This window comes from Biomphalaria glabrata, chromosome 3 (assembly GCF_947242115.1).
Source record: "Biomphalaria glabrata chromosome 3, xgBioGlab47.1, whole genome shotgun sequence".
Taxonomy (NCBI): Eukaryota; Metazoa; Mollusca; class Gastropoda; family Planorbidae; genus Biomphalaria; species Biomphalaria glabrata.
The window spans coordinates 22240316-22266662 of record NC_074713.1 but is presented as its reverse complement, the minus strand read 5'-3'; the positions used below and the strand labels follow the sequence as shown (position 1 = coordinate 22266662).

Below are 26347 nucleotides of genomic sequence, written 5' to 3'. Positions count from 1 at the left end.
GCATTATTAATTTTAAAAATTATTTCATTGGAAAAAAATTTCCTTTTCTGCTTGTATTTTCTACTTTCAACTGCAACAGTATTTCTTTTCACATTGTTGTCATAATTAGCAATTTAAACCAAAAGCCTGTCGAAGACCACATTAGTGATAAGATAAATAATAACATTTAGTACTGGTATATTGTTTTTTATTAGTGAATGTTACATTTACTGTAATCTTCTGTTCAAATGTACTTTGCTTCATAGTCTTTCCCTTATAATTAAATTTGATTTTTCACTTAACTAATTTGTCACAAAAACTAAAAAAAATTGTTTTACAAAATGACCATAACAAAATCTAACTGCATTTTGTCACTGGATACCTGTTTGGTATAGATAGCAACTCTGTTGTGAAAACTCTTATAATTTTGTCATGGGCTATTCTTCTCAATGAAATATATTGGGTGATCCAGAGAGTCTAATGCTCTACTATAGTTTTCATGTTGATTTGCATTTACTTCTTGAAGTAAGTACAGGGTATTTCAGAAAACCAGAATTACTTTTATAAACCTCCTGTCTTTCCATCTTTGATTATTTTGTAGCTGTGTTGGGTATTATCTTTGGGATTATTTATAGCCTATTTATAATGCAAACAGTAAATCAAATTATATACTTTAATACTGTTATTTATGTAAAGCAATGCTAATACTGAATTTCAATTTATTAAAAATAGAAACTTTTTTCTCTATGTTATGTAATTGTGCTATAATGACTATGGAAAGAGGACACATATTTTCATGAATTTGATGTGTGGTGATTTTGTGATTTAGAATTTTCTTTCTACTTTGAGATTTGCTATACCGTTTTTTTTAAATAAAAGAATTTTAGAATATTTTCTTATTGTCATGTCTTAATTATTTCCCCCTTTTTTAAAAATAAGATTTTATACTTAGAAAAATGTGAAGGTTTTAGTTCAGAATTAAGTATATCATTTTTTAATAGTAATACATTGATGTCAAACAAATACAATTTTATCAACTTTTATTCCAAATTGCTTGTATAAAAACTAACTTCAATTGTTCAACACAGCAAGTACAAACCAATAGGACTAGGAAATTTGCAAAATCAAAACAACTTTCAAATAGATACAATGACATTGTGATACACTGAAACATTAATCAACATTTATAATAATGTATATATGGCAACTAAGTATCAACAATGTTTATTCAATTCAGTGTATACTGTAAAAAGGATAATTCTAATATTCTTGCATCTTTCTTGAATGCATATTCGGTATATAATCCATAAGGCCTTCCTAAAATGGTGGCTATCTCAACAATTCTACATGTTATTGCTAATGAACATATGTGGTTTACATCAAATTACAGAGTTTTAGTTGCAATGTAAAAAAATGACTAATAGCATTTGAGTGAAATGATGGTTCAACTTAAAGTAGACCTAAAAATTGTAGTCCATAGAAAATGGATTGCAAGTGACAAAAGTATAGAGTAATCCCTACTTGTAGCAATGTAAACCAGGATAACTGTGTAGAATTCAATATCATGTACGTAAGCAGTCTACCAATATAGCAACTGCAGACAAATTAATAATCTACAGTATTTACATATTTACAATATTAATTGAACAAATGTAATTGTTATACATGGTCACCCAGGCAAAAAAAAATACTAGGTACCCTAAGTTGCCATTTAATGGCAAGGACTCTGATTTATAAAAGAAAATTGATTTTAATATAAAACAACAATTATTTAGTCTGGATGATAGCACTTAAGTTGGCAGCTATCTCTTGTCATGTTAGGTATATACACTTAGATTTTTAAAAAAATCATACTATATCTCTTAAACAAAAACGTGTTCAAAAGAAAAACACACATCTACAATGAGTAACACTTAATAGTATATTTTGTTAGATGATAATGTTAACAAAATGTTGTATGTAAGCATATTTTTGTTTTCAATATCAAATTTATTACAGTACATGTAATCTTTGGTCTATTGTAACCAATTATAAAAAAAATAGTAACTATAAAATATATCTACTATCTACTCATTGCAATGTGAGGGACATTTTTTAAAAGACTTGTAGCAAATGTTAAGCATTGGAGCTAGCATACAGCACTCTTCCTAGAAAATATCTCTTATTTTTATCTCTTGTTAGGCAATAGGTAAAAAATAGTATTTGTTTCTTTATAATTTTGCAGATTCCTACTAAAATAACAATCAAATTTTTAGATTCTAATTATCACTCCACATTTTTTTCTTTGACTCCCTCCTTTCCTTCCACTTTGGTTTTAAAAATTGAATATCTGCCAGAAATGGTGGGCTAAAAATACAAGAATAGTTTATGCCCCTTCCTGTAGATATTATAGCTGAAAATCAAGAAATTGTATTTAATTTTATATCACAAACTACATTAATGAGCTATGATAAAAAAAGAATAGATGTTAACCAGAAATCTTTAGTTTAAATGTAAAACAAAGATTACAAATAACATTAAATGAGATCCTTCATTGCATGGTGTTTAGGAGGATGTATGTGTTGACTGGCACCTCTGAACAAAGCATCATTTTTCTTAACGAAGATGTCAATATTATTGAATACTGCTTAGTATTACAATACTAAGTTACAGCCATTTATGGCACTTGCATCATAGTGTTAAATTAATTTCTTACCTTGACAATGTTCAATTGGTGATGAACATTTTAAATGCCAAAAATGTCAATAGTTAATTACAACTAGAAATATAAGATTTCCTTCACACATTCAAAAAGAGGCACCTCAGCTAATCTACTAACATCATTAAAGTTCACAAGCCTCTAACATAAACTAGTAGGGCAGGTGCATCAACAAAATGTAGTTTTTACTATATCATACAAAATCTAATTTACTGGTATATAAAATATTTTCATTACAAGGCTAATATATCAGTCCAGTGACTAGCATCATTCTTAATGCCTATATGTCGAAATGAACATCTCAAAGTGACAGCTCTGAATCATTTTTTGCAAAATTAAACTTGACAAAAATAATTATCAGTTTGAAATGCAAATCGAAAGTCATGTCAATACATTTCAAACAAATTTAAAACAAACCAATGTGGTCTGGATAATGATTTCATAACATAGACAAATATTATGGATATTAATACTATCTCAATCTGTAATGTTTTAGCATCATTTACACAATCTATAAGAATAATCTTAGAAATAAATGATGGTGTAGATAAAAAAGGCACTTTATTTTGGAGGTAAAAAGAAAATGTTCACAACAATAGAGCACAATTTATGAACACTGATACCATTTCTTGATCATACCTTGTTACTTATTAGGCAAGATAAGTTTTAAGTAGTTCTACACAGTCAGTCCTGGTGACAAATAAATTAATTGGTGGTAGAATCAAAGACCAAAATATAATTCCAGTGGATGAAATATTTTAGTTGCATTGTAGGACCTTCACCAGTTAAGCCAGCAGACATTTGTTGGCAAAAAACAAGATCTGGCCACAGATACAGAAACTTGCAACATTTTCTTTACACAACACAAGTGACTTGACAACACAAGTGACTCACTAAGCCTGACAAGACAAGTGACTCACTAAGTCTGACAACACATGTGACTCACTAAGTCTGACAAGACAAGTGGCTCACTAAGTCTGAAAACACAAGTGACTCACTAAGTCTGACAACACAAGTGACTCACATTACATTAAACAAAACTGATTGTCAATAGAGTGTAAAAAAAAAGTTCTTGCCATGCATTCATTAAAACATCATATATACAAAACATAATATCAAAGATTTTTTTTCTATGCAGCTCACTCAATGAGTCTTATAACTGTTATGAGTATGTATGTTTGTAATTTTTTTGTATGTTTTTTTTTTAATGCTTACAGATTATTATTTAAACATTAAAGAAGTTAATCTGTAGTGTACTGCATATTTGCAGACTTAGATACTTTGTTGAAATGTAAGAACTTTTATGCAGCACTATTAAAGTGTATCACTATCATCTAGATAAGTTTGCCTCCACTCTTGCTCTTGAAACTTCTTTGTTGTCACACCTCGTGCTTGCATAGTAGGAACAGATGTCTGTGGCATCGGTTCTGACAAATAAGGAGCAGCTCTAGCTGGAGGTTCCTGTGCATAGTTGCTTCTCCCTATGTCTGGAGGTCTAGCTGACCCTTGCCAAGCAATAGGTTGTGTGGGCATAGAAGTTAGCTGAGGTGGGTATGCTCGGAATCCGGCCGGCCCCCTTAAATTCAATTGTGATGCAGAAGTCATTTTTGAACTTTGAGGGACTGGCTGATTTAGTGCAGAGGAAGATGAGTATGACCTTGATGATACTTTTATCTGACCTTCTTTTTCTGAAGAGCTCCTATTGTCTGTTGAAAAATTTTCTACAATAGTTTGTGTATTGGAAGAGCTATAATGACCCCCAAATTCATCCCTGATATTTTCTGATTTCATTCCCATCTTTTGGTGTAGAGTAGATTGTTTTTCATAATTATCAATGGAATCACCACCACCGTACCTTGAATAATTGAATGGTTCCTGCATTTGTGCATTTTGATTTCGTTGCATTGGGGCCGCATTAGAAGCATCACCATGACTTGCATTCCAGTGCCCAGGATCAACAGATTTATTTAAGTTTTTAGACGAGGCTGGATGGTGAGGTATTCTTGAGATAGGATCTGAAACATGCTGAGTAGGAAATTTATTTACATCTTGATATCGTGGCAAGGATGGTTGCGATGTTGAATAATGAGGAGGATTAGGAGGGTAAAACTGACTGGCAGATTTATTTTTGGAATCCAGTGGCATATTTGAAGAATAATATTTTTCTTGGATTTTTTGCTCTTCATGAAAATGTTGACTATTTCCATGGTCCACCCTGGCCCTATGAGCAGTTTCTGTCTGATTTTGAAGGTATGAATGACTGGACAGTTGCTCTGGAGGAGGTTGCCTTTCGGGTGGTCTGGTGGGGTTAGGGTAGTAAGGGATTTGATTAGATGTGCCTGATCCCTGCTGGTTTCTTGACAAAGCTGACTTCATAGCAGCTGTTAGGGGAGTACTTGCCATCTGTGGCTGCTGCTGATGTGTCTTTTGCCCAGGTGCTACATTCGCTTTTTCCTGAGAAGTTAAAGTGTAAGGTGGATCTAGAAAACTTTCTGAAGTTTCATTGAAGGCACCCACATCCTCTACATCTCCCAGCTTCCTCCAAACAACCTTGAAGACAGCAAAAAAGAAATAGTAAATAAAATGTCCATGTAGGATTCTCTTAAAAAAAAAAAGAAAATGCTTTCTGTTATGAAAATAACAGCACAAAAGTTTAAATTTAAGCAGGAAAAAAATGTTTAGCAGAGATTATAACAAAACTTTCTTTTTCAATGTAAATTTGTATCTATGACTCACATTACACATTTCTCTAACAATAGCTTTTTCTGGATCATCTAAATCTTCATCCTGGTAAGGAATTTTTTCAAGCTCCTCATGAACTTGAAGCACCTAAAGAGAACATGGAATTCTACTCTAAAACAAATGTGTTACAACAAACACACACACAGTCTCTTATGGTCTGGGACAGTCAAACAAATAAAAAAAATGTTGATCAATTTATTTGTAAATATCAAAATGTGCAACCAAATTTATATGATGATGGCCCATGGAGCTAAGTATCTAGAAAGAGATACTGATTTTTTTCTTGAAATAATTTTGATTAGAATAGTTATAAAAAAAAAACAGTTTAAGTTATGACAGAAAATAAGAATAAAAATCAAGCCACCCCTTTAAATAATATTTAAAATAAATTATGTACAAAATATATTGTTCTTAGTTATTTGAACCTTCAAAAAAAAAAAAAAAAAAAGCATCAAGAAAAATTTTTTCATTCAAATATTTAACTTTGAAAGCTTCACTATTGTCAACTGTTCTGTGGGCTCTCATCACAAAAAGTTGGCTCTCATCACAAAAAGTTAAGTTTTAAAAAATATATTTTAATTAAATGTCACAGCATATCATTATTTAAACCATCATAATTGAATAATGATAAACTATTTCTTAATGTGTATAAAAAAAACAAAACAATATTAACATTTCAACATTCTATTTTGTTTTTTAAAAATGTTTCTATCAATTTTTGCACACAAACCTTCATAGCATGCACAACAGCTTCTGGCTTGTTAGAGACTGATGACTTCACATGACCAGGCACAGACCCATGCAACAACTACAACATGCAACAAGGACAAAAACTAAATAAATACACTGAAGGCAAAACAGATTGAAGGAAAGTGTTTTCAGCTATTATACCTCATAGATTCCTACATGCAACTCTCTTTTTCAAAATCTATTTTAATTTCAGCAAATTAGTATTTCAAAAACAAATTCTTTTAAAATGAAAATGTTATTATTCCATACTTTTATCTCATCTGGAAGATTATTATAAAGTCTAAGTAGACAACAGAATTAACTATTATTACATGCAAACAACCACAAGAGGAATATCTTTCAGTTTAAAAAAAAAAGTTCTATTATTTCCATTTATCCATAATTGGTTGATAAAGAGAAAAACAGGATTTCCAAGGATAACAAATCAGACCGAAATTAAAATTAACTGAATATTTGTTCAAGCGTAATTGTAATTGATCTGTAAAAATTGTTCAAGCGTAATTGTAATTGATCTGTAAAATAAATATGCAGACATGGGAGCACAAACATTAATTTATCACTACATTCTCACCGGGTCATTATTAGATACTGCCATGTTTCCCACTTCAGAAGATGCATGCCTCCAGTCAGGACCAATAAAATCCACTCTCTGAAAAAATCAGTCACATTACTTTTAGTAAAAAAAAAAATAAAATGGATTGCAAGATTTTTAAGCCTTTTTTTTTTTTGGAACAAAAGAAAAAAAGGAGGGGGGGATAAAAAAAAAACAAAACAACATTTATAGACTTCATATAAAAAGTAATAATGGCTAAATTCATTTGGGAAACAGTTTTGAGAGAAAAAGTTACATGAAATATTGGAGATGTATGTTAGGAGTCGCTACTTAAAGATACTGATGCCTTTTTTTTATTTCACAGAAAAGCTATTATTATTTTCTGATTAAAAAGCAAACAAGCACTAAATAAAATTTCAAAAGAGTAGTTATTTGTCATGACATCAAAAATGTTTACACATTTCTACTTTGTTATATTTGACATTTCATATTGTCTACCTAAAAGCAATGATATAAATGGTAGTTCTTAAGTGTTTTTTTAATGTATTATATATATATACATATATATAGATTTAGCCCAATACACTGAAAAATTAATATATATTGTTACGTATTTCTGAATCTTCTGGCTAGATGTATTAGTTGGCACACAAATAAAAACATTGCAAAGAACTTGACAACTAAACTCTCAGCTTCACATAACTTTATTGACTATTAACTCTAACAATTTTTTACTGTAACATGTAGCGTAGAAGACTGTACAATATCTGTCAGTTTACAATTAGCTATACTTCGTTGCAATTCATCTCTTCACTTCGTTGCAATTCATGTCTTCTCAACTTGCATCGAGCCGTATTCCACAGAACAGACCAACGACACACTTCCCAGTGTCGCTCCAGGTCTCCCAAAGCTGAACCAAGTCGTACTCAAAGTCTACCGAATCAGAGCCGCACACGTCTTACATCGACTGTATCGACTGTAACGGCTCAAGTCCACTGTAGTTCGCTGTATAGACTTTAACGACAGTAGTCCACTCCAGTTAACTCTACCCTAGTTAACTTGCATCGAGTCGTACACATCTCTCTTCTACTGTCTCGCACAGTAGACAACAGTACAAACGACTCACTCACGACTGACTTTCACATTAACTCTCTTGCTTATATAGAGTCCCTAATCGCTTGTCAAAAGTTGCATAAACACGGCTAGTATCCTCTGGAATAACACGTGAGGAAACGTCACATCCTGTCTTTGTTTATACATGTAGATTCCAGAAAACATTGGCTGCAGTGTCATCTTGCCGGGGTCACAAGTTGTGACCTCTATCTGTCACTGGACATTGCTAGTACCTTTTGGAATAACATGTAAGGACACGTCACATCCTATCTCTGTTTATACATGTACATTCCAGGGAACACCCGCTGCTGTGTTATCTCGTCGGGGTCACACGTTAACCTCTTCCTGTCACTGGTCATTTGTAACACTGCCCCCTTCTTAGATCTGTTCGTCCCGAACAGATTCCATTTCACCACGATACTGAAGAAACCAATCGACGTTTTCAAGAAGGAAGCTTTGGTGGTTGCCCCCTTCTCAGAGATGTTCTTTCAATCTGGCCGTTGTCCATCTTCTTTCCATAGAAGAATGGGAGCCAAATCCTCATTTTTCAGCAGGTCCTCACAAATGTTTTCATCAATCTTGGTATGGAAACATCGATCTTCAGATGACGACATTGGGCACTCTTGTCGAGAAAATTCATCAGCATTCTAACGAGTTCGTGCTTCACTTGCTGAGTTTTACATTCTCCAGCATCTTTTTACAGAGCTTCTTCAGAGATACACAGGTTCATCACAGTACAGCAATGCTCACATGCTCTTCTTTTAAACAACAGCAACTGACTTTGGGTTTGTACGATGCCTGTTGGGTTGATCTTCTCGTACAGTTTTATTCGTACAGTTCTATCGCAGAGTTACTCACTACAGTTTTGACATCTTAAACTAGTTCTGTCCTTCTTGCTTCTAACTTGATTATCGTTCTTCGAAAACCTCTGTTATACTTCATAAACCCTATTCTCATGAATGTTCTTAGATTATTATTTAGCGGCTTCACATGAGAACATGTACAACGCTGCGCTGGCTTTACACTTTCAACTGATTCGTAAGGCTTTCTTCTTTGGTCTGATGGTTCCGGACAGAATCTTTCTAACAACATGGGCTATGGAGTTTCGTTAGTGAAAGGTGGGGGTCTATCAGTGGGAGAAGTGGTGGGCTTGTTTTCTAACAACATGGGCTATGGAGTTTCATCAGTGCAGGTGGGGGTCTATCAGTGGGAGAAGGGGTGTTTTGTATCTTGATCTTGTTGGAGCCATCCACGTTGCACTCTGCATGTGTCGCTTTCTCCACCTCCTCCATTTGATATTTCTTTGGTTGCGTTGATGTCGTTGTCGTTGTCTTGCTTTCTTGTCGATCAATGCTGATGGTAGCCACTTAGCACATAGGAAGGTATTGCATTTCATAGCTGTAGTCATCAAGACTGTTGATCTAACAAGTTGCTTCAACATTATTCTTCGATGGGTGCTTTGCGAATGAGCTGCAAGTCCACTTGAAGGCAAGTTGTCAAACACGTCATCGCCTTCATCCGAGTCTGGAGGACTCGACTGTGGGGCAGGTTGATAACATTCAACGTGCAAAGGTCCATCAACTTCAGCATCAGTTTCTATTGTAATTCCTTGACTATCACCAGGGCTTCTCACGCCTACCTTGATAGCAGTACAAGCTTCTGTTAAGTCTAGAGCTTGTTGGTGTATTTCTTGGCATTCACAGTCTTCTTGCATAGCTACGTACGTACAGTTCTTTTCAAACGCATGGGTGCAATAATCCAGCTTCGAGTTCCTCTCGTAGACACTGGCAGATAGAACGAAGTCTTTAAGGCCCACAGCAACAGGCTTGGACGCAGACCCAACGTTGTCTTGATCTGTTTGGCTGGTTGAGGTACTCATATCAGGTATATCTATAGCTAAAGCTTTGGTCAAACTATAGGTCTCTTCTATTGTTTCTTCAGCGGTCTCATTCTGCTTTTCGTTGAAATAGTAACAGCTACCGTCTCTTTTCAATTCTTGTGGGCCACATTCGTTTGGTTTGCTATCACAGTCACAGACAGCACAACCATCACCAGCATCCCTATCGTAATTGTCTGTATCGCCACATTCTTGGTTGGATATTTGTTCGCTGCTTATCAATGGTGTAGCTCTTTCATCAGTCGACTCAATCTGATACTGCTGAGTGTTCAGTAGCTCGATCATCATGATTCTCGTTTGATCTTCTATTTGTTCTTCTGTCTTGTTGGCCGTGGTAGCTATTTGTTCATTCTCATTCATGGTTTTAATCAACTGGTTAAATGAAGAAAATCGGGTGTTGATTTCTGATTCTATCTTCTTAATGCTCTCTTTCACAGAGTTCATTTTGTATTGCAAAGTTCTCAGGAGCTCCGTCATATTAGGTTTGATTTCAAATTGGCAAGTGTCCAGATTCTCATCTTCCTCCAACAGGGCTTGTCTGAGACGTGCTGTTAGCGTTTCCTTATTTCCGTTAAGCTGTAGACCTCTTTCTCGAAGCTCTTGTCTAAGTTCTTTCATGTCAAGTTCAATAAGAAGTTTGATGGAACACATTCTAGCCAGAAAGATCCCACTTCTGACACCAATTGTTACGTATTTCTGAATCTTCTGGCTAGATGTATTAGTTGGCACACAAATAAAAACATTGCAAAGAACTTGACAACTAAACTCTCAGCTTCACATAACTTTATTGACTATTAACTCTAACAATTTGTTACTGTAACATGTAGCGTAGAAGACTGTACAATATCTGTCAGTTTACAGTTAGCTATACTTCGTTGCAATTTATCTCTTCACTTCGTTGCAATTCATGTCTTCTCAACTTGCATCGAGCCGTATTCCACAGAACAGACCAACGACACACTTCCCAGTGTCACTCCAGGTCTCCCAAAGCTGAACCAAGTCGTACTCAAAGTCTACCGAATCAGAGCCGCACACGTCTTACATCGACTGTATCGACTGTAACGGCTCAAGTCCACTGTAGTTCGCTGTATAGACTTTAACGACAGTAGTCCACTCCAGTTAACTCTACCCTAGTTAACTTGCATCGAGTCGTACACATCTCTCTTCTACTGTCTCGCACAGTAGACAACAGTACCGACGACTCACTCACGACTGACTTTCACATTAACTCTCTGGCTTATATAGAGTCCCTAATCGCTTGTCAAAAGTTGCACAAACACGGCTAGTATCCTCTGGAATAACACGTGAGGAAACGTCACATCCTGTCTTTGTTTATACATGTAGATTCCAGAAAACATTGGCTGCAGTGTCATCTTGCCGGGGTCACAAGTTGTGACCTCTATCTGTCACTGGACATTGCTAGTACCTTTTGGAATAACATGTAAGGACACGTCACATCCTGTCTCTGTTTATACATGTACATTCCAGGGAACACCCGCTGCTGTGTTATCTCGTCGGGGTCACACGTTAACCTCTTCCTGTCACTGGTCATTTGTAACAATATGTATTTAAAATCATACTAACTAACCTGAAGTTTTGAAATCATACAGTAAAAGAAAATGTTTACAAAGGTAGTCATTTTGTCTTCTGACAATTTTGCATTGAATTAATCTATTTTAAAGGTTTGCAATAGCTAAAAACACAAAAAAAGGTCTTTACTTGTGTAAGAAGGTTTTTCTCCTCCTCAAGTCTTTGAACTTTCAATTCAAGTTCTCGAATATAATTGGCAACTGAACCTGAAGCTGCAAAGTTTAAACAAATGTTTTTTTCAATTAAAAGTGTAACAAATGAAGTTAATTATTAGTACTATATTAAATAGAACAACAGTCATATGAAATATGAAATTAACCAAAAGAGTTCCAACAAAAAACAAATTTAGACATGCAATTGACTTAAGGAAAGCAAACATTACTTGAATAGGTATTTGAAGATGAAATGCCAGGAGTAGGAGTTGTTGAGCCATTTGTATCCATAGCAACTACACCATCCTCATGCCCAGCTATTGTTCCATTGCTGCTACCATCTCCCTCATCTCTGTCTCCTGTCATACGCAACCGTTCCTGGTCAAGAAATAGGCACAGCTCCTTGAGCTCCACATTTTCAGTTATCAGTTCTGTTTGTCTGCTTTCTAGCTCTCTCAGCTTCTCTTGGTAAACAGCAACCTTAACATAATAGAAAGTCACATAAAAATTACAGCAATTTTCATAAAAAAACAAACAAATAACCACCAGACATGCTCAAGGTTCATAGTGAGAAACAATCATTTTTAAAATGAGGAATTTTGGGCTCAAATAAAGAACATGTATGCAACTAAGTTAGATAACAATTTTGCATGCAGAATAATTTAACTATAAATAATAATGTTAGTCTACAAGAAACAAGTATGGATTAGATCAGGGGTGGGCAACCTTTTTCTATCGAGGGCCGCATTAGAAGATTTTTAGGAATGGGGGGCCGCATACATGTAGGCCTATAATATGTATTTACAACTTAGAAAATATACATGTATACTGTATTAAACATTTACATCTTTTTTTACACTACCAATTGAAGAATTACAACAAGATTTAACAATTTCTGAAACAAATATTTTTTTAAATTTTGTTATTGCCTTTTTACATCACAATAACTCTATTGTACTGTTGTACATAATGAAAAATATTTAATTTTACACTTGTGCATAATGTTCTGGAACTGTGGTGGAACTAGCTAACTAGTTGTTATCCTTGTGACAGCTGTCAAATTACAGTCTGTCAGCATCGAGTTAGTCTTACACTTGTTTTTTTTTTCAAACAAAAAAGGCTTGTTCACGATTTATGTGAGCCCAAATAATGTACAAATTTAGCATCAAGTTTTTTTAAAGTGTGGAAATACAGCTTCTGGCACCCATAAAACTCCAGTGGAAGGTCATAATTTGCTTGGAGGTATTTCGTCTGGAGCTGAATAAGCTTCTGCACTAAATGGTGAAGTGAGGATATTGAAAACTGGTTTCAAGATCTTGATGTCTTAAAATTTGCATTGCAAATTTTACAAGTCTTGTACTTTTCAACCATTTTACTAGAAACCTTTCAGCAAAGGAAAATGATTAAACCTGTTTTCACTTGCTTGCCTGGAGAAATGGAAAGGTTTTGTTTGGAAAGATGTACATACATTTCATGAGCAAGCAACCCATTGATATGATGACGATGAAAAACATCAAGTCCATCTTTCACCCCTCATTAGAAGTATTAGTAACAAAAGTCACAGTCGATGTCCCTCAAAGAACATAACAATTTCTTCCTTGAGATCCCATAATCTTCTCAACACCTTGCCCATGCTAAGCCAGAGGACACTACTGTGGTACCTAACATCGAAATGTTTTGTTTTCACACCTTCAAGTAGCCTACTTCTCGGAACTGCGTGTGGTTAAATCCCCTAGCTCTGATAAGTTTGATCGCTGATAATTGGGTCAATAACATGTTTGTCATTCCATGCAGTTTTGTGCAAACTTTCCCATGTAGAGTTAATAGTTGGGATATTGTTCTTTAATTTATTTTATAAAAAAAAACGCTTTACTAATTCAAAGCACGGGCTCCATAAGTTGTCACACTTGCCATCTTGTTCCAAGCCAACTCAACACTTTCAACACAGTTCTTCATAGCATTGAATAAATACTGGCCTGAGTTTATGTATTTGACTAAATGGTTGGAAATATTGCAAACAAGCATAATCTTCATTTGTTTTAAACTTTTTAGAATGACATGCAGAAACAATGTTTTTTAGACTCTTCATCATAAGAGATAAGAATCTGTGGGCACATCTGTAGGTGTTCGCGGGAAGCATAAAATACTCTGGCGGGCCGCATGTGGCCCGCTGTCCATAATTTGCCCACCCCTGGATTAGATTTTAGATTATAGATCTATAAAATTTTAAACTATTATAAGAGCTATAACTTAAGCATCACATTTAAGTCAATTAGTTGAAAGATATAGATGTAGAAGTTTCCTATGTAGCTGCCTTCATTTAGATATGATGGGAACATTTTGTACACAGCACAGAAGTACATTAAATCTATTTACTATTAATAGTTCTTAATTCAAGATTATAAATCTAGAATATCTAAATATTTTAATCTAGATTGACTATAATGATAGGGGTCTCGATCTAAATAAGAATTCAGATTTTGATCTATAGATACTATTTAAAAAGTAGATCTATAATCTGTTTCACTATTAGTTTTAATATTTTTTTCTTTGAGTAATGAATTTCCAAAAAGTCAATTTTAATTCTAAGAATTTGTGTGCAAAGAGCACTGCCAGGATCCAATTGTTTGGCTTTATTAAATAAATGATTGGAGAATTATTGCTTAGTTGAACATACTCTGAATACTCTGAATCTAGATAATTGAACTATGCATGAACTAATCCAGAAATGGAAAACAAAGTAATTTCTCTTAAAGGAAAACAAAGTAATTTCTCTTATACTATTTTAAAACAATGAAAATATTGTCTGTAAATAATTTTTTTGGTCAAAATGACAACTTAGTAGAACAAAATAGAACCTTTTCAGCACAAATTATTATTATTTTTTTGTTGTTGTGATTTTGTGAATTCTAAAAATGTTAAAGATATGCATGTCTGAACTACAAGCCATACCAAATATTTCATAAAAAAAAGAAAAAAAGATAAAATATAGATATTAGTTCTAAATGTAACTTTGAGTAATGAAAAAAATTATATGTATTTGTTTGTAGCCATGCATTTTGAAATTGTTATTTTCAACTTACTTCACTCCTCATGACACTAGCAGTATATCTGCCAAATCGCTGCCATTCACGTGCCAGTTTACGACCTCGTTGCCTGTCATCATCTAAGAAACAGCACAAATCACGAAGCTCTTGATTATCATCCTGCAGCTTCTGATTTACCTCTTTTAAGCCTCGTAACTCCAAAACAAAAATTTGGAATCTTCTGTTTACATCTTTAACAATATTTCCATGTTCACTCAGAAGAGTCTTATAATCACCTTCAATTCTTCTTAGTATGCGGATTAAATCTTCAATACCTATGAATTATACATAAATTTTAATTATCAATAGGACCGAAAAAAAAAAATTAAGAATGCTTATTTAATTTTTCTATATATAAATGTTTCTCAATAGCTGTTTCAAGATTGTTATTAACTTTTATTTGATTGAAAAATTCCAGGGCAAATAAAAGACAAATAAATGAATATTTGGTACTGACCTTTTCTTCTAAGTTCATCATCAGTTAATTTTGACAGAGTTGATACAGATGGACTAGGAGATATCTGTTTGAGAGCAGGTATTTTATCGTTTCTGACTGTACTGTTGCTAGTTGACTGACTTGACATACTGGACGGAGTGGATGGTGCACTTGGACGTTGAGACTCCCACTCCATTCTGAGCAAGTTACAAAATATCAAGTAACAACATGACCTAGTTCAAAATTTAGGGCAAAGTCAATGCTATCTATAGATTTAGCAATGGCAGGGGAGAGCATACTTAATATAAACTATTTTTGGGTTAAAGGGAAGTTAATATGGGAAAAATATTTTTTTAATTTGCACACAAAAAATATCGTTTGTTTTTTTTTGTCAAAATAATGTTTAATAAACATGTACTTATAAATTGCTTGTGTGTTTTGTTGTCATTTAAAATCTAAAAAATGTACTGATTATGTTTATTTTTGCTTTGAACATTAAAGAAAACAATGCATAAAAAAATGAACACTCAAAATAACAAAAAATTGTTTGACATTGTAGCATTTTCTAAAAATGGTAAACCCTATCAAACCATGGGGCTATACTGTAGCCTTAGTACCAGAAGCACCCCCATTCATGTTTATGAGGTCAAAATAACACGCTTTCATACTAGCAGGAAAACTATCCTGCACTTGAATACAAAACTAAATGTGTTAAAATTAGAAAAATGGATCGTGCAACATAATACCACAGTATTACTGTAATAACTATCAAAATAAAGAAGCATTAAAATAAAAATATGATGAGATGTCCAATATGGTACAGTATATATATACAAAAGGGGAGGGAGGGGGGTCCATTATATGGTAGCTTTACTCTATATATTTCTAGATCCACTTAGGCTTAGGGTGACTTAGCAGCTTCGTCAAACCAAGTTTTGTTATTTTTTTTAACCAAGCCTTTGAGTTTGAGTCATTTTGACTAGAACTAGATATACAGATCTAAAACTAAATCTAGAGTAGTCTAGACTAGAACTAGATTAGATTATTCTAGATATATAATACTGATATCTATAGACTATAGATTGGTTGATAATGATTAGAATATTAATAATAAACATTACTATTACATATCTACACTAGAGTTTACTAGTCTAATTATTAGATTTGTCTCTACTCAATAAAATATCTAGATTGCTAATGACTTGGCAGAATTTAAGTCATTGGTTAATATGCATGACTAAATGCATGACGCATAGGACGTAATCATCTTCTTTTTTGAAGTAACGTCTGTATTATATAAGATAAGATAAGAGTCTAGATATATCTAATTAATTCTAATTTTAATTCTAGGTCTAGTAGATCTGATCTAGAATCTCTACTTTTCTAGAGTATTCTAGAATCTAGATTTCTAGGTCTAGAGTATTCTAGAATCTAGATCTAGAGTTCTAGACTCTAGCTAGACTAATCTAGCTAGATCTAGAGTGTAGACTAAATAAGTTGATTGATCTTTACTGACCCTTAGACTAGATTCTAGAATATATGCTAGATCTAGATGATTCTAGATCTAATCAAATCTAATCTGTTCTACCTCTCAATTTAAATCTACAGAGACATCTGAGACTACTGTCTACTTTTAACTTTGTCTTTGACTCTTGAGTAACAATTTTTACATATTCACAATCATGATCATCATACTAGAAAAACATAGATCTAGAATCTAGACCAGTGGTCTTCAACGGGGGCGATATCGCCCCCTAGGGGGCGTTTTCAAGATTTTGGGGGGCGCTGAGAGCCAAAGGGGCGGTAGGGGGGCGCTGGGCACAAAATGGGGTGGTAAGGGGGCGCTCGGCATAAAGGCCGAAAGAAGAAACTAAAGGTGCTCTGAAACAAAACAAATTTTAAAATTCTTAAACATTAAAGCTGGGAAACTAAATATAGACAAATTATAGTTAACTTGCTTCTAAATTAAGAACAGAAACAGCGTTAGAAATTGAGTTCGGGAATCCCATTTTCTATTTTTAAATTCTTACTCTTTTTGCTATGAATGGAGAGTATTTATTGTCCTTGGATCCGCGCGTATAAACGTTTAAGATTTGATAAATAAAGTAGGTAATACGCCGTTTAGATTATAGTTTATTGTATCTACATATGTTAATATATTGATATGTAAATGTTAATTGCAAATACATTAAAGGTAACATTTAATAGAATAATTTATCTTTTTAAAAACAAAAAACATTGATAAAATGTTGTTACGAAAACTCACTGGTATGTCATGTAATATTTCCATGAGATTTAGTGAATTGCCACTAGAAAAAAAGTAAGTTCTACTTTGATGGCATTTTCAGATGAGGTTATGAAATCAAGTCGGCTTCAAGAACATATAGCGATGTCCAAAAATAATTTAAGAATATTCATGAACAATTATAGAAATCTACTATTAAAACAATATTAAAAACAAAAAACGGCAAAGCAGGATATGTTTTAATGGCTTCTTAGAAAAAATGCATAGCTTTTTAAAAATTCTTATGATATTGTTGAAAAATTGATTAAAAACTAAATTTATTTTAAAACATATGTAACACAAAAAGACTTTTTTTCTGTTAGAGATGAAATATTATTTCAAAATTGTCTAGTTATGTAGCGTATGAGAACATATAGGAAACCATCAGTGGTTGGACGCTACAATGACTTCATATGTAATATAGAATAAAGAACAAATCTATTTACTATTCACATTGTTATAATACACAAGAAAAGTTTAGCCCGCAATTTCATTTCTATTTGAATCATTATAAAACTGTAAATAAAATACAAACCCATGCCGAAAATAAGCGCATCTTTCAACATCTTTGTGAAACAAATAATGAAAAAGATGTTAGACTGTGTTAGACTCTTGTTGTAAACTGAAGTTCGCTGGATTTCGAAAGGAGTTTGTTATTTGTTATGGCTCGTTTTTTTTTAACTCTTAAAGAATTTTTGTTTTTGAGAAACGGGAAGATTCAACGGTTGGCGATGACTTGAAGGCTAAAAAAAAATGTTTTACATGGAAGGCATCTAACACAAATGAATGAAACGAACCTCCCACTGCTAGGAAAGAGATTAACTTTTATTGATAATATCATTTTCTCTTTTATCGAGATATTAAATCTATTTTACAGAGTTTTAGAATCTCACATAACTTGTTTGTTGACAAATGAATTACTGCCCAAGGACACCGATATCTATGCAATTCACATAACAATGCTCTATGAAGAAATTAAGATTCGCTTCTAAAATTTAAAATATGTATATTTAAATGACAATTATTAAACATCTGTTACTGATGTTTAAATTTAGTTGCATGAAAAAATAGATTTACAAAACTATGTCTTCAGTAAAAAGAATGTAAACATAGGAGGCACACAGTGGCGTAGCTAGGGTGGGGGGAGGGGGGATTTGAATATCCCCCGGGTCTCCATTCAAAAAGGGGGTTGGGGCAATTAGTGCTTTTTTTATTAATTAAATTAAATATTACGCAAAATGCAGCCGCCCCCAAAGATGTCAAGCCCCCTGGCCCCCAAACGAGGGATATTCCTAGCTACGTCCCTGGAGGCACAACAGAGATGTGGCTGCATTTAAATGTTTCAGTAAAATTCCAAAACTGTGGTCGAAATTGGCTTTTCAGTAAACATACATTGTTAACATAGTGTTGTAACCCTGCCTTGCACCAGTGCTTGAGGTGTGCACTAGCGCACTAGTGAACGTAAACAGGAAGAGACTAGAACGGAGAGAATAACATTGCATCAGGGATTGTGAAGAGTCTGAATGTTTGGAAACTAAGAAGCCAGCTTTTGGTGCTGCCTGAAGATTGTAGAAGGGACATGGAGCGAAGCGGGGAAGGCTGTCGTTGGTCCACATTCGGGTTGCTGTCTAAAGGACTGGTAAATTAGTAGAAAGACTCTGAGGAAGCTGAAGGATGCTATGTGTTTGTCCTAGTGAATAAACACCTGTCTTTATTTCCTGTTACACTGTGTTGAGTTGCATGCCTATTCGTTGAGTGCCTAACCTAGAGTTACAACAATAGATTCAGTGCTTAATAAACTTAATGAATAAGCAAAGAAATAGACTGGATGTAGCCATTAGAGGAGACCTTCGCCTTGTTTTGGCTAATTTAAAGCTTGAAATTTCTAATATTGTCAGACTGCATGGGGCACAAGGTTCCCATTAGCTTAATTTCATTTTGTAGTGAATTCAGCAATAATAATATTTATATTAAAAAATGAAACTAAATTTACAATTAAACCAAAAAACAGTAGGCCCTAATATTCAAAAATTTAAACGGAGACTATTCTTAGGATTTGAATTCTGTTATTTGACATAATTTTTTGTATAATGATAATATTGGCTGTTTTTGCCTTTAATTCCGAAGATTATGACTGAGTCCAGTGTTTCACATAACTATGCAAACCCAACTGCGACCTACATATTTTCCCGAATTTTATGCAGACAAAGCCGTTGTATGCTGGTGTTCTATTTAAGTTTTCTTTCCTTCTTTTGCGCCTGTCTTCAATAATGGCGTTTCTTTGAGTATCAAATGTTTGTCCCGCAGTTTTTGTAAGAGCTCTCGAACTGTTTCTTTCAGAGGCTATCTGCTGCCAGGTACTTTTCTCTATGCCAGTGAGAGCAAAATGGCGCCTGAATAAATCTTTATAGCGCTCACGGGGGAGGGGGCACCTTTGTAACTCAGTTCTTCTTAAAGCTCGTCAGTCATAGACCAAGGAGTTCACAACAATCGCTTTTGGCACGCAGTCGTCTCTTAAGCGGGATATTGACAACATTAATAGATAGATGATATTTTGTTCAAATTTGCCTTCTCATGCTTCTTTATAAGTGTTTTTCTTAGAGGGGGGCGCTGGCGGATTTTTTTTAAAGAAAAAAATCGAAAAGGGGGCGGTAGGCCAAAATAGGTTGAAGACCACTGATCTAGACACTAAAACTAAAGAACTAAAGACAATTCAAAATACACCTGAGTCACTTGTCTTGTCGACTTGTGAGTCTTTTGTCTGTGGACACTCAGACTCACTCTGACTCAGTCTTTCAGACTACTCACAGACAGAGTCATAGTAGTAGTGATAGTACTCATACTCATTCAAGGCATTGTCACTGTCTGTGACACTGACAGTCACACTCACAGTGACAGTGAGTCAAAAGTCAAACAGAAACACTAACAGTCCTCACAGTGTCTCACTGTGACAAGTCAAGTGAAGTGACACACTCATCACTCAATCTTTCAGACTCAAACTCAATCACTCAAGTCAAGACTCACTCACTTCAGTCACTTGACTCTTGACTAAAGTTAGTTACTCAACTCACTGTCACTGTGACTGAGTCGGAGACTGTGTCAGTGTGTGACTCAGTGTGAGTGACCTAAGTGACTAGATCTATCTAGATAGATAAAGTAGATTATTCTAGATCTATTCTATTTCTAGATCTACTCGTCTGACTGTGAGTGTGACTCACTCAACTCACTGACTCAGACTGACTGTCCTGACAGTGACACTGACACTCAATAGACTCACTCATGACTCAACTCAACTGTCACACTCCGACCACGTCTATTCACTGTGTTTCAATGTTTGATCTCAGAAATCTATTGATTCTATATCTACTTACCATGCATATATCCGTTAAATAAACAAGAAAAAAGTCAAAATAATCAACACAATAGTCTGTATTAGTATTTACACTTGTTATAAATAAGCCATTATCATGGTTACTATTAAAATAATAATATGGCGGAAATGGTTTACGGGGAATCCCCGCAAGGTGGCGCTACTACAATAATCATGTTTAATTCTTCTAAAGTTACCACCCCTTGTTAACATTTAGATCAATATCAGTACTGATTCAGTAGATTTTACTATATATAGGCCTATCTACTTTTCTTAAAAATCTCACCAACTGCTTTGTCTAACTTCACATTACTTTCAATTTTGAACGAATTAGACGAACGCCCTCGGTAAAGGAACTGAGCACAGCAATGGACATGCTTGCACACGGGAAAGCACTAAGAGGAGATGGTATTACTGCAGAAACCATTCAGGCTCTATCAAGCCACTTCACGAACTGCTAAGCTTGTGGTGAGAGCAAGCGGCAAGGAATTGAATGATTCAAACAGAAACAATTTACAAAAAAGGGTGACGCTGGATTCTGTCTCCAACACTATTTGACATCTTCTTTTCAGTTGTACTCACCAGCGCTTTTAAATACCTGAAAAATAAATCAACAGTAGATCCGATGGAAAGCTATTTAACCTAGCACGCCTCCAGTGGCGTAACTAGGGTGGGTGGGGGGGGGATAATTTGAAAATCCCCCGGGTCCCCACTTGAGGGGGGCCCCCAATTGAGTGTCAAGTCCCCCGGGCCCCCAAACGATGGAAAATTCCTAGTTATGCCTTACAGCCCAAACGAAGAGATGGTGTATCTTGATTAGGGACGCCAATGATGCGGCATTCATATATCATTCACAAGGATTACTGTAACATATTGGTATTATATGTACATTTGCACACTAGCGCGTCAGCGCAACAACGCTTGTGTTTACGTAATATGTCTTCCCTCTTAAACACTAGTTTGTTATTTGTGAATGCTTTGGCAGCTGCTTGTCAAGAGTTTAGCATTACAATAATTCTCTCCAAGACCGAAATCCTGGCATCCGAGATGAACTCCAATTGGTAGCAAGGCTGGAAGGGTTAGTCCTCCCGTAGAGCCTTGGCGAGAAACTCCGTTGTTCGGCGTAGTGCCTCATAGCTGCCATACAGGTCAAGTGACTCTGCAAACACCCCCCCCCCTCATGCAAGATGTGCGCCACTGTTTCCACTGACTCTCCATTGTGTAGGCATCGGGCATCAAAATTGGGCCGGAACCGGGCAAAATAAGCACCAACAGGCAGTGCCCCGTCATACACTGCGCAATAATGAATAGTTCCGACCTTTTAAGCCTCCACCATGGATCGTCGTGGTCCGGGCGACGCAAACGCTGCCAGACTCCACGGGCTTTGTTGGAGCCGTCCAAGGATTTCAACCACTTGTCATGTTACCACTATCGGATTAATGTCGTAGCTTGGTTAAACGTATTTGGGACCTCAAAAGTGGGTACGGCCAGTGCTCCTTCTCGCGCTAGAGCATCAGCCCCTCATTGCCCCCCCCACACGCTGCAATGCGAGGGCACCCACTGCATAAAGTTGACAGCTCCAGTAAATAGGCGGATGTTTTCTGCGGCAACCAAAGGTGACTTTCCCCCAAGCCAGCCATGGCTTGGTCGCAGGAGCTTGAATCGGTAACCATTACAACAGATTAAGTCGCAAGGGTTTATTTTTTACGTAATTTATTCCCCTAAGTGGCGTAGTGCCATGGTAATCGCTGTGATTTCGGTATCGAAGCTGCATGCCGCCTGATAGCCTGTCTGGATCGCGGTCCGGGTAACATATGAAGGCCCCATACCCGGCTCTCACGGGGTCCTTAAGTACAGACCCATTTGTGTAAGAGTAGATGGCATCGGATGGGTATGATTTTAGTGTGTTCGGTGCCATCTTTTTTAGAATGTCCGGTGGGAAAATCCTGGCACAAGACTTCGCATAAATACCAGCGATACATATTGAAAATCACACACTTACGGTGGTGCAGGAATTCATCTACTTAGGAACAACAATAGCCATCAGCCTAGATTTAGACACTGAGTTGACCAAAATAATTGGAAAGGCTTCTACAGCAATGGCATAAATTAAATAGCGTTCACTTACGCTGTCTGCGATGCATAATGTGTATCTCCTGGAGGGATCATGTCTCCAACCAAGACGTTTTGAAACTGGCCAATGTGCACAGCATCTATGCTCTTTTGACACAGAGAGGACTACGCCGGCTCGGACATGTCACTCGCATGCCATAAGGAAGAATCCCTAAAGACATCCTATACGCTGAGCTTGCTGAGGAAGTCAGAACCAAGGGCCTCCCAAGACTTAACATACAGAGATGTTGTCAAGCGAGAACCAAAAGCATCAACGAAAGTATGTGAGAGGAGATAACCCAAGACCGGACAAGATGGAGAAAGACTGTACGTGATGGTACGAACTTCGTCGAGAGCAAAAGAAACGAAGCTGCGTCAGTCAAGAGAAAGATAAAGAAAGCTGCCCTGTCAGCTAGCCCTAGGACAGATGCATATACATGCACGAACTGTGGCAAACTCTGCCGCTCCAGAATTGGCTTAATCTGTGTGACAGGTTGGGGAATGTGACGTGTGTTTGGCGCGTTTAATGTCTAGGGGATAATTATTTTTGAAATTATCACACACCAACCCGTCAGCATATAAATCGGAAGCAGGCACGCAACGATACAAGCAATGGAAGAAAGATACAAAGTTAAAAATGAAGAATATTTATTAACATAAATATTTACATAAAAGAATAAAAAAGGGGGAGGGTTTGCATCTATCTCTAATTGATACTAATTCTGATCATCACTCTTGCACTTAATAAGAGAGTATGTCACTTTGTCTTCTGAACTTAGCTGGTTGTCCTGTAGATGTCGCAGCTGGCTGTGATCCTGGCTTGAGGTTCTGCAGCTGGTGGTGGCGCTCTAGTGGGTAGAGGGACGCCGGTGATTCAGTTCTTGTGGAGTCTCAATCCAAAGTTCTGATATCTGTATCTGTAGTGGGCACAGTAGGACGGGTGGCCGGCTACCGTGGGCAGAGCTGATCTGCCGTGGGCAGCGTAGTTGACAGAATAAGTCCAGTGAGTTGCAGAGGGTTGGCGTAGCTAAGACTCTGGATCTATAGGGACGTCGCACCTAATAAGTTGACAGGTGGGCTGTCGAATAGGCGGGCAAATAGATCCGATAGCGCCAAGTAGTAGAGTTGAGTAGATCCACGTAGGCAGTAGATGATACTCAATAGCAGATAGGCAGTTGACTAGGCAGACAATGCCAAATAAATAGGCAGGTGAGTGATCCGATAAATAGGCAAGTGCAGTGCTGAATAGCACTAAGCACAAAGGCAGACACCTGAGGGAGGCTGCGGATGAATAAAGACAAGTTAGGACATGTCTCTCATGCATCTTATCGATGCCCTCGACTGAGGTGCATTCGTCAGATTGGTAAAGTTGCTTTTGAGCACAATGGGGAGATGATGACAAATGGGATTTGGAAAACAGATGGCTGATAGTAGCAATATAAAATGTACATAAAAGGGGAAATAATAATCTCAAATAGACACAAGTTGGAAGAGAAAAAAAAGGGGGGGGAGAAATGGGCGGTGGTCGGCAACCATGACGGTTTGTTTATATACGACCGTCGGCCGAGAACAATGGAGCGCGCTTGAATGGAGAGGGTGCCCGTTCAAGGGGCGCAACTCTTGTTAAAGTAAAATGACTACCGGGGAGATAATTGACTACAGGGGAGATAACTCATGTCTCTTTTCTAGACGCAGTATTAGTGCGCTAGTAAAATTATCAAGGCGGTCAGTCGAGATAAAGGGAATAAAATAAGATGTACAAATACATACATGGTTGCATCAACGATCAATTGAGCAACGCAGCATTAATAGATTAATGCAATACATAAAAATATACATAAGCCATGTTTATGTTTTCTACTTACGACAGTGAGAAATACATGTGAGCTTGCGCTCCCAGAGCTAGTTTTATATGCAATTTTAGCTATTTTTTAAATGTATTTTTGTTGTATAGGTTAGAGCTATTTTTATATATTTTATTTTTATAGGTTAGTGTCAGATTTTATAATTGTACTTCCGCATATTTATATAGGTTAGTGCGGGATAGTATAAAAGTAATGTACTACATGCTGTCTTAAAACAGTTCAGTGTACAGTTGACCAGTGGTCAGTATAGTATGTCTGTGTGACAGCCAAAGATCTTTGTGGTCTGTCGTCTAATTATTTTTTATTCTGTACCTGGGACGGCCTTAAGTTTGTAACTTTATTTTTTTACTAGATCTATGTCACACTATGTGTAAGGTAGTTATTTTATTTTCTACTTGGACTATTTGTCACAATAGTTGGCAACATGCTGCATTGAAGATGGCGGCGTCCATCAGTCCTAATAGAATATAATATAGTGTAATAACTTAAGTGAGGCAACTCAACGAGGACATTTATTTACACGGAGACATGACAAACACAAAGGGGCATCTGCCTTGAGTACAGCATCTCCATATTGGCTCTCTACTTGGCGGAAATCGTTAGTCTCTTATGTCAACATCCGACTTGTCTGGTCACTGATAGTGCGCACCTTCTTTCTGCACTATCTTGGATGGCGGTGCGCATGGCAAAGTCATAACAATAGTTTTGCATTTATGTATTGCAGGCTATTGTTACTGCTTTTAGCTGCTTCAATTACACTGCTTTTAGCTGCTGCAATTACTCTGCTAAAATAGCTGATGCTTATAACTGCTGTTGTAAATCTATTACTATTCTAATTCTAGGGAATCTAGTGTTATTTTGTTTCTGCTATTGATAGTTTTGTTATTGTTTCTGTAGATCTATTCTATGGTAGATTCTTATAACTGAACACCGACTTTCGGGAACTTGGTCAATTTTTTATTTTATTTTTTTATTTGGTGAAGGTTTAACTTACAAAAAAACTGAAAGCAGATTCTTATTCTGCAACTAAAGGACTATAAAAATAGCTGTGTTCCTTTGTATTACCACCCATAGTCAAGATTTTATTTTAAAATAAATTAGGTCACTTCATGCTCCTATTTTGAACGCAGTTTTTGGGCTTTCTCCTTTAGTTGAACAGTGAGCACCGGTGTTGAACACGACTATGTAATTACTAATAAATTATATAGGTGTTACTTAAAAATTATTTTGATTGTAGTAAAAGAAGTAGATGCAATTTCGCAATATGTATTTGTAGTCTATTTCCTCATATACTCTCTCTCTCTTTCTCTCTCTCTCTCTATATATATATATATATATATATATATATATATATAGATTATATATATATATATCGTATATAGTTTATTTTTTTAAATACTTATATAATCTATGTGTAGAAACAGACAGAAATTAATTTATATACATTATAGAGCTATAAATTAATTATTTTAATTTAATAAACATGATATTTTCTACTAGGCTACTTGTATTTTCTCTCTGTCTTTCTTTTAACTCTCATCCAAGGACTCTCTTCTTGTTTTCATAATTTGGATGTTCGTTTTGTGAAACCTTAACATCCCCTCCCTCCCATAGATGCTTATAATTCTTTTCATGACTCTCTCCCCCTTCCCTCCACTGCCTGTTGGATATAGTTTGTGACACTACTCGCTGAGTGTATACCTCTCCTCACCGCCAGCTT

The 26347-nt window shown here is 35.7% G+C and overlaps 1 protein-coding gene across 4 annotated transcripts; it reads right to left on the bottom strand.

Moving 5' to 3' along the window:
* Window positions 1–452: 452 nt before the first annotated feature.
* Window positions 453–20746, bottom strand: LOC106053169 (uncharacterized). Of its 4 annotated transcripts, none has more exons than XM_056023999.1 (9): window positions 20652–20746; window positions 15018–15193; window positions 14558–14835; window positions 11705–11954; window positions 11452–11534; window positions 6741–6818; window positions 6150–6227; window positions 5414–5506; window positions 453–5227 (listed from the first exon to the last, which is right to left on the bottom strand). In XM_056023999.1, the coding sequence occupies exons 2-9, from the start codon at window positions 15190–15192 to the stop codon at window positions 3992–3994; spliced, it is 2271 nt and encodes a 756-aa protein (XP_055879974.1). In that variant the 5' UTR covers window position 15193; window positions 20652–20746; the 3' UTR covers window positions 453–3991. The 4 variants fall into 4 exon arrangements, with proteins under 4 accessions (XP_055879974.1, XP_055879975.1, XP_055879976.1 ...); XM_056024000.1 differs by having other exon boundaries at window positions 15018–15229; window positions 20652–20728; XM_056024001.1 differs by lacking the exon at window positions 6150–6227.
* Window positions 20747–26347: the final 5601 nt, after the last annotated feature.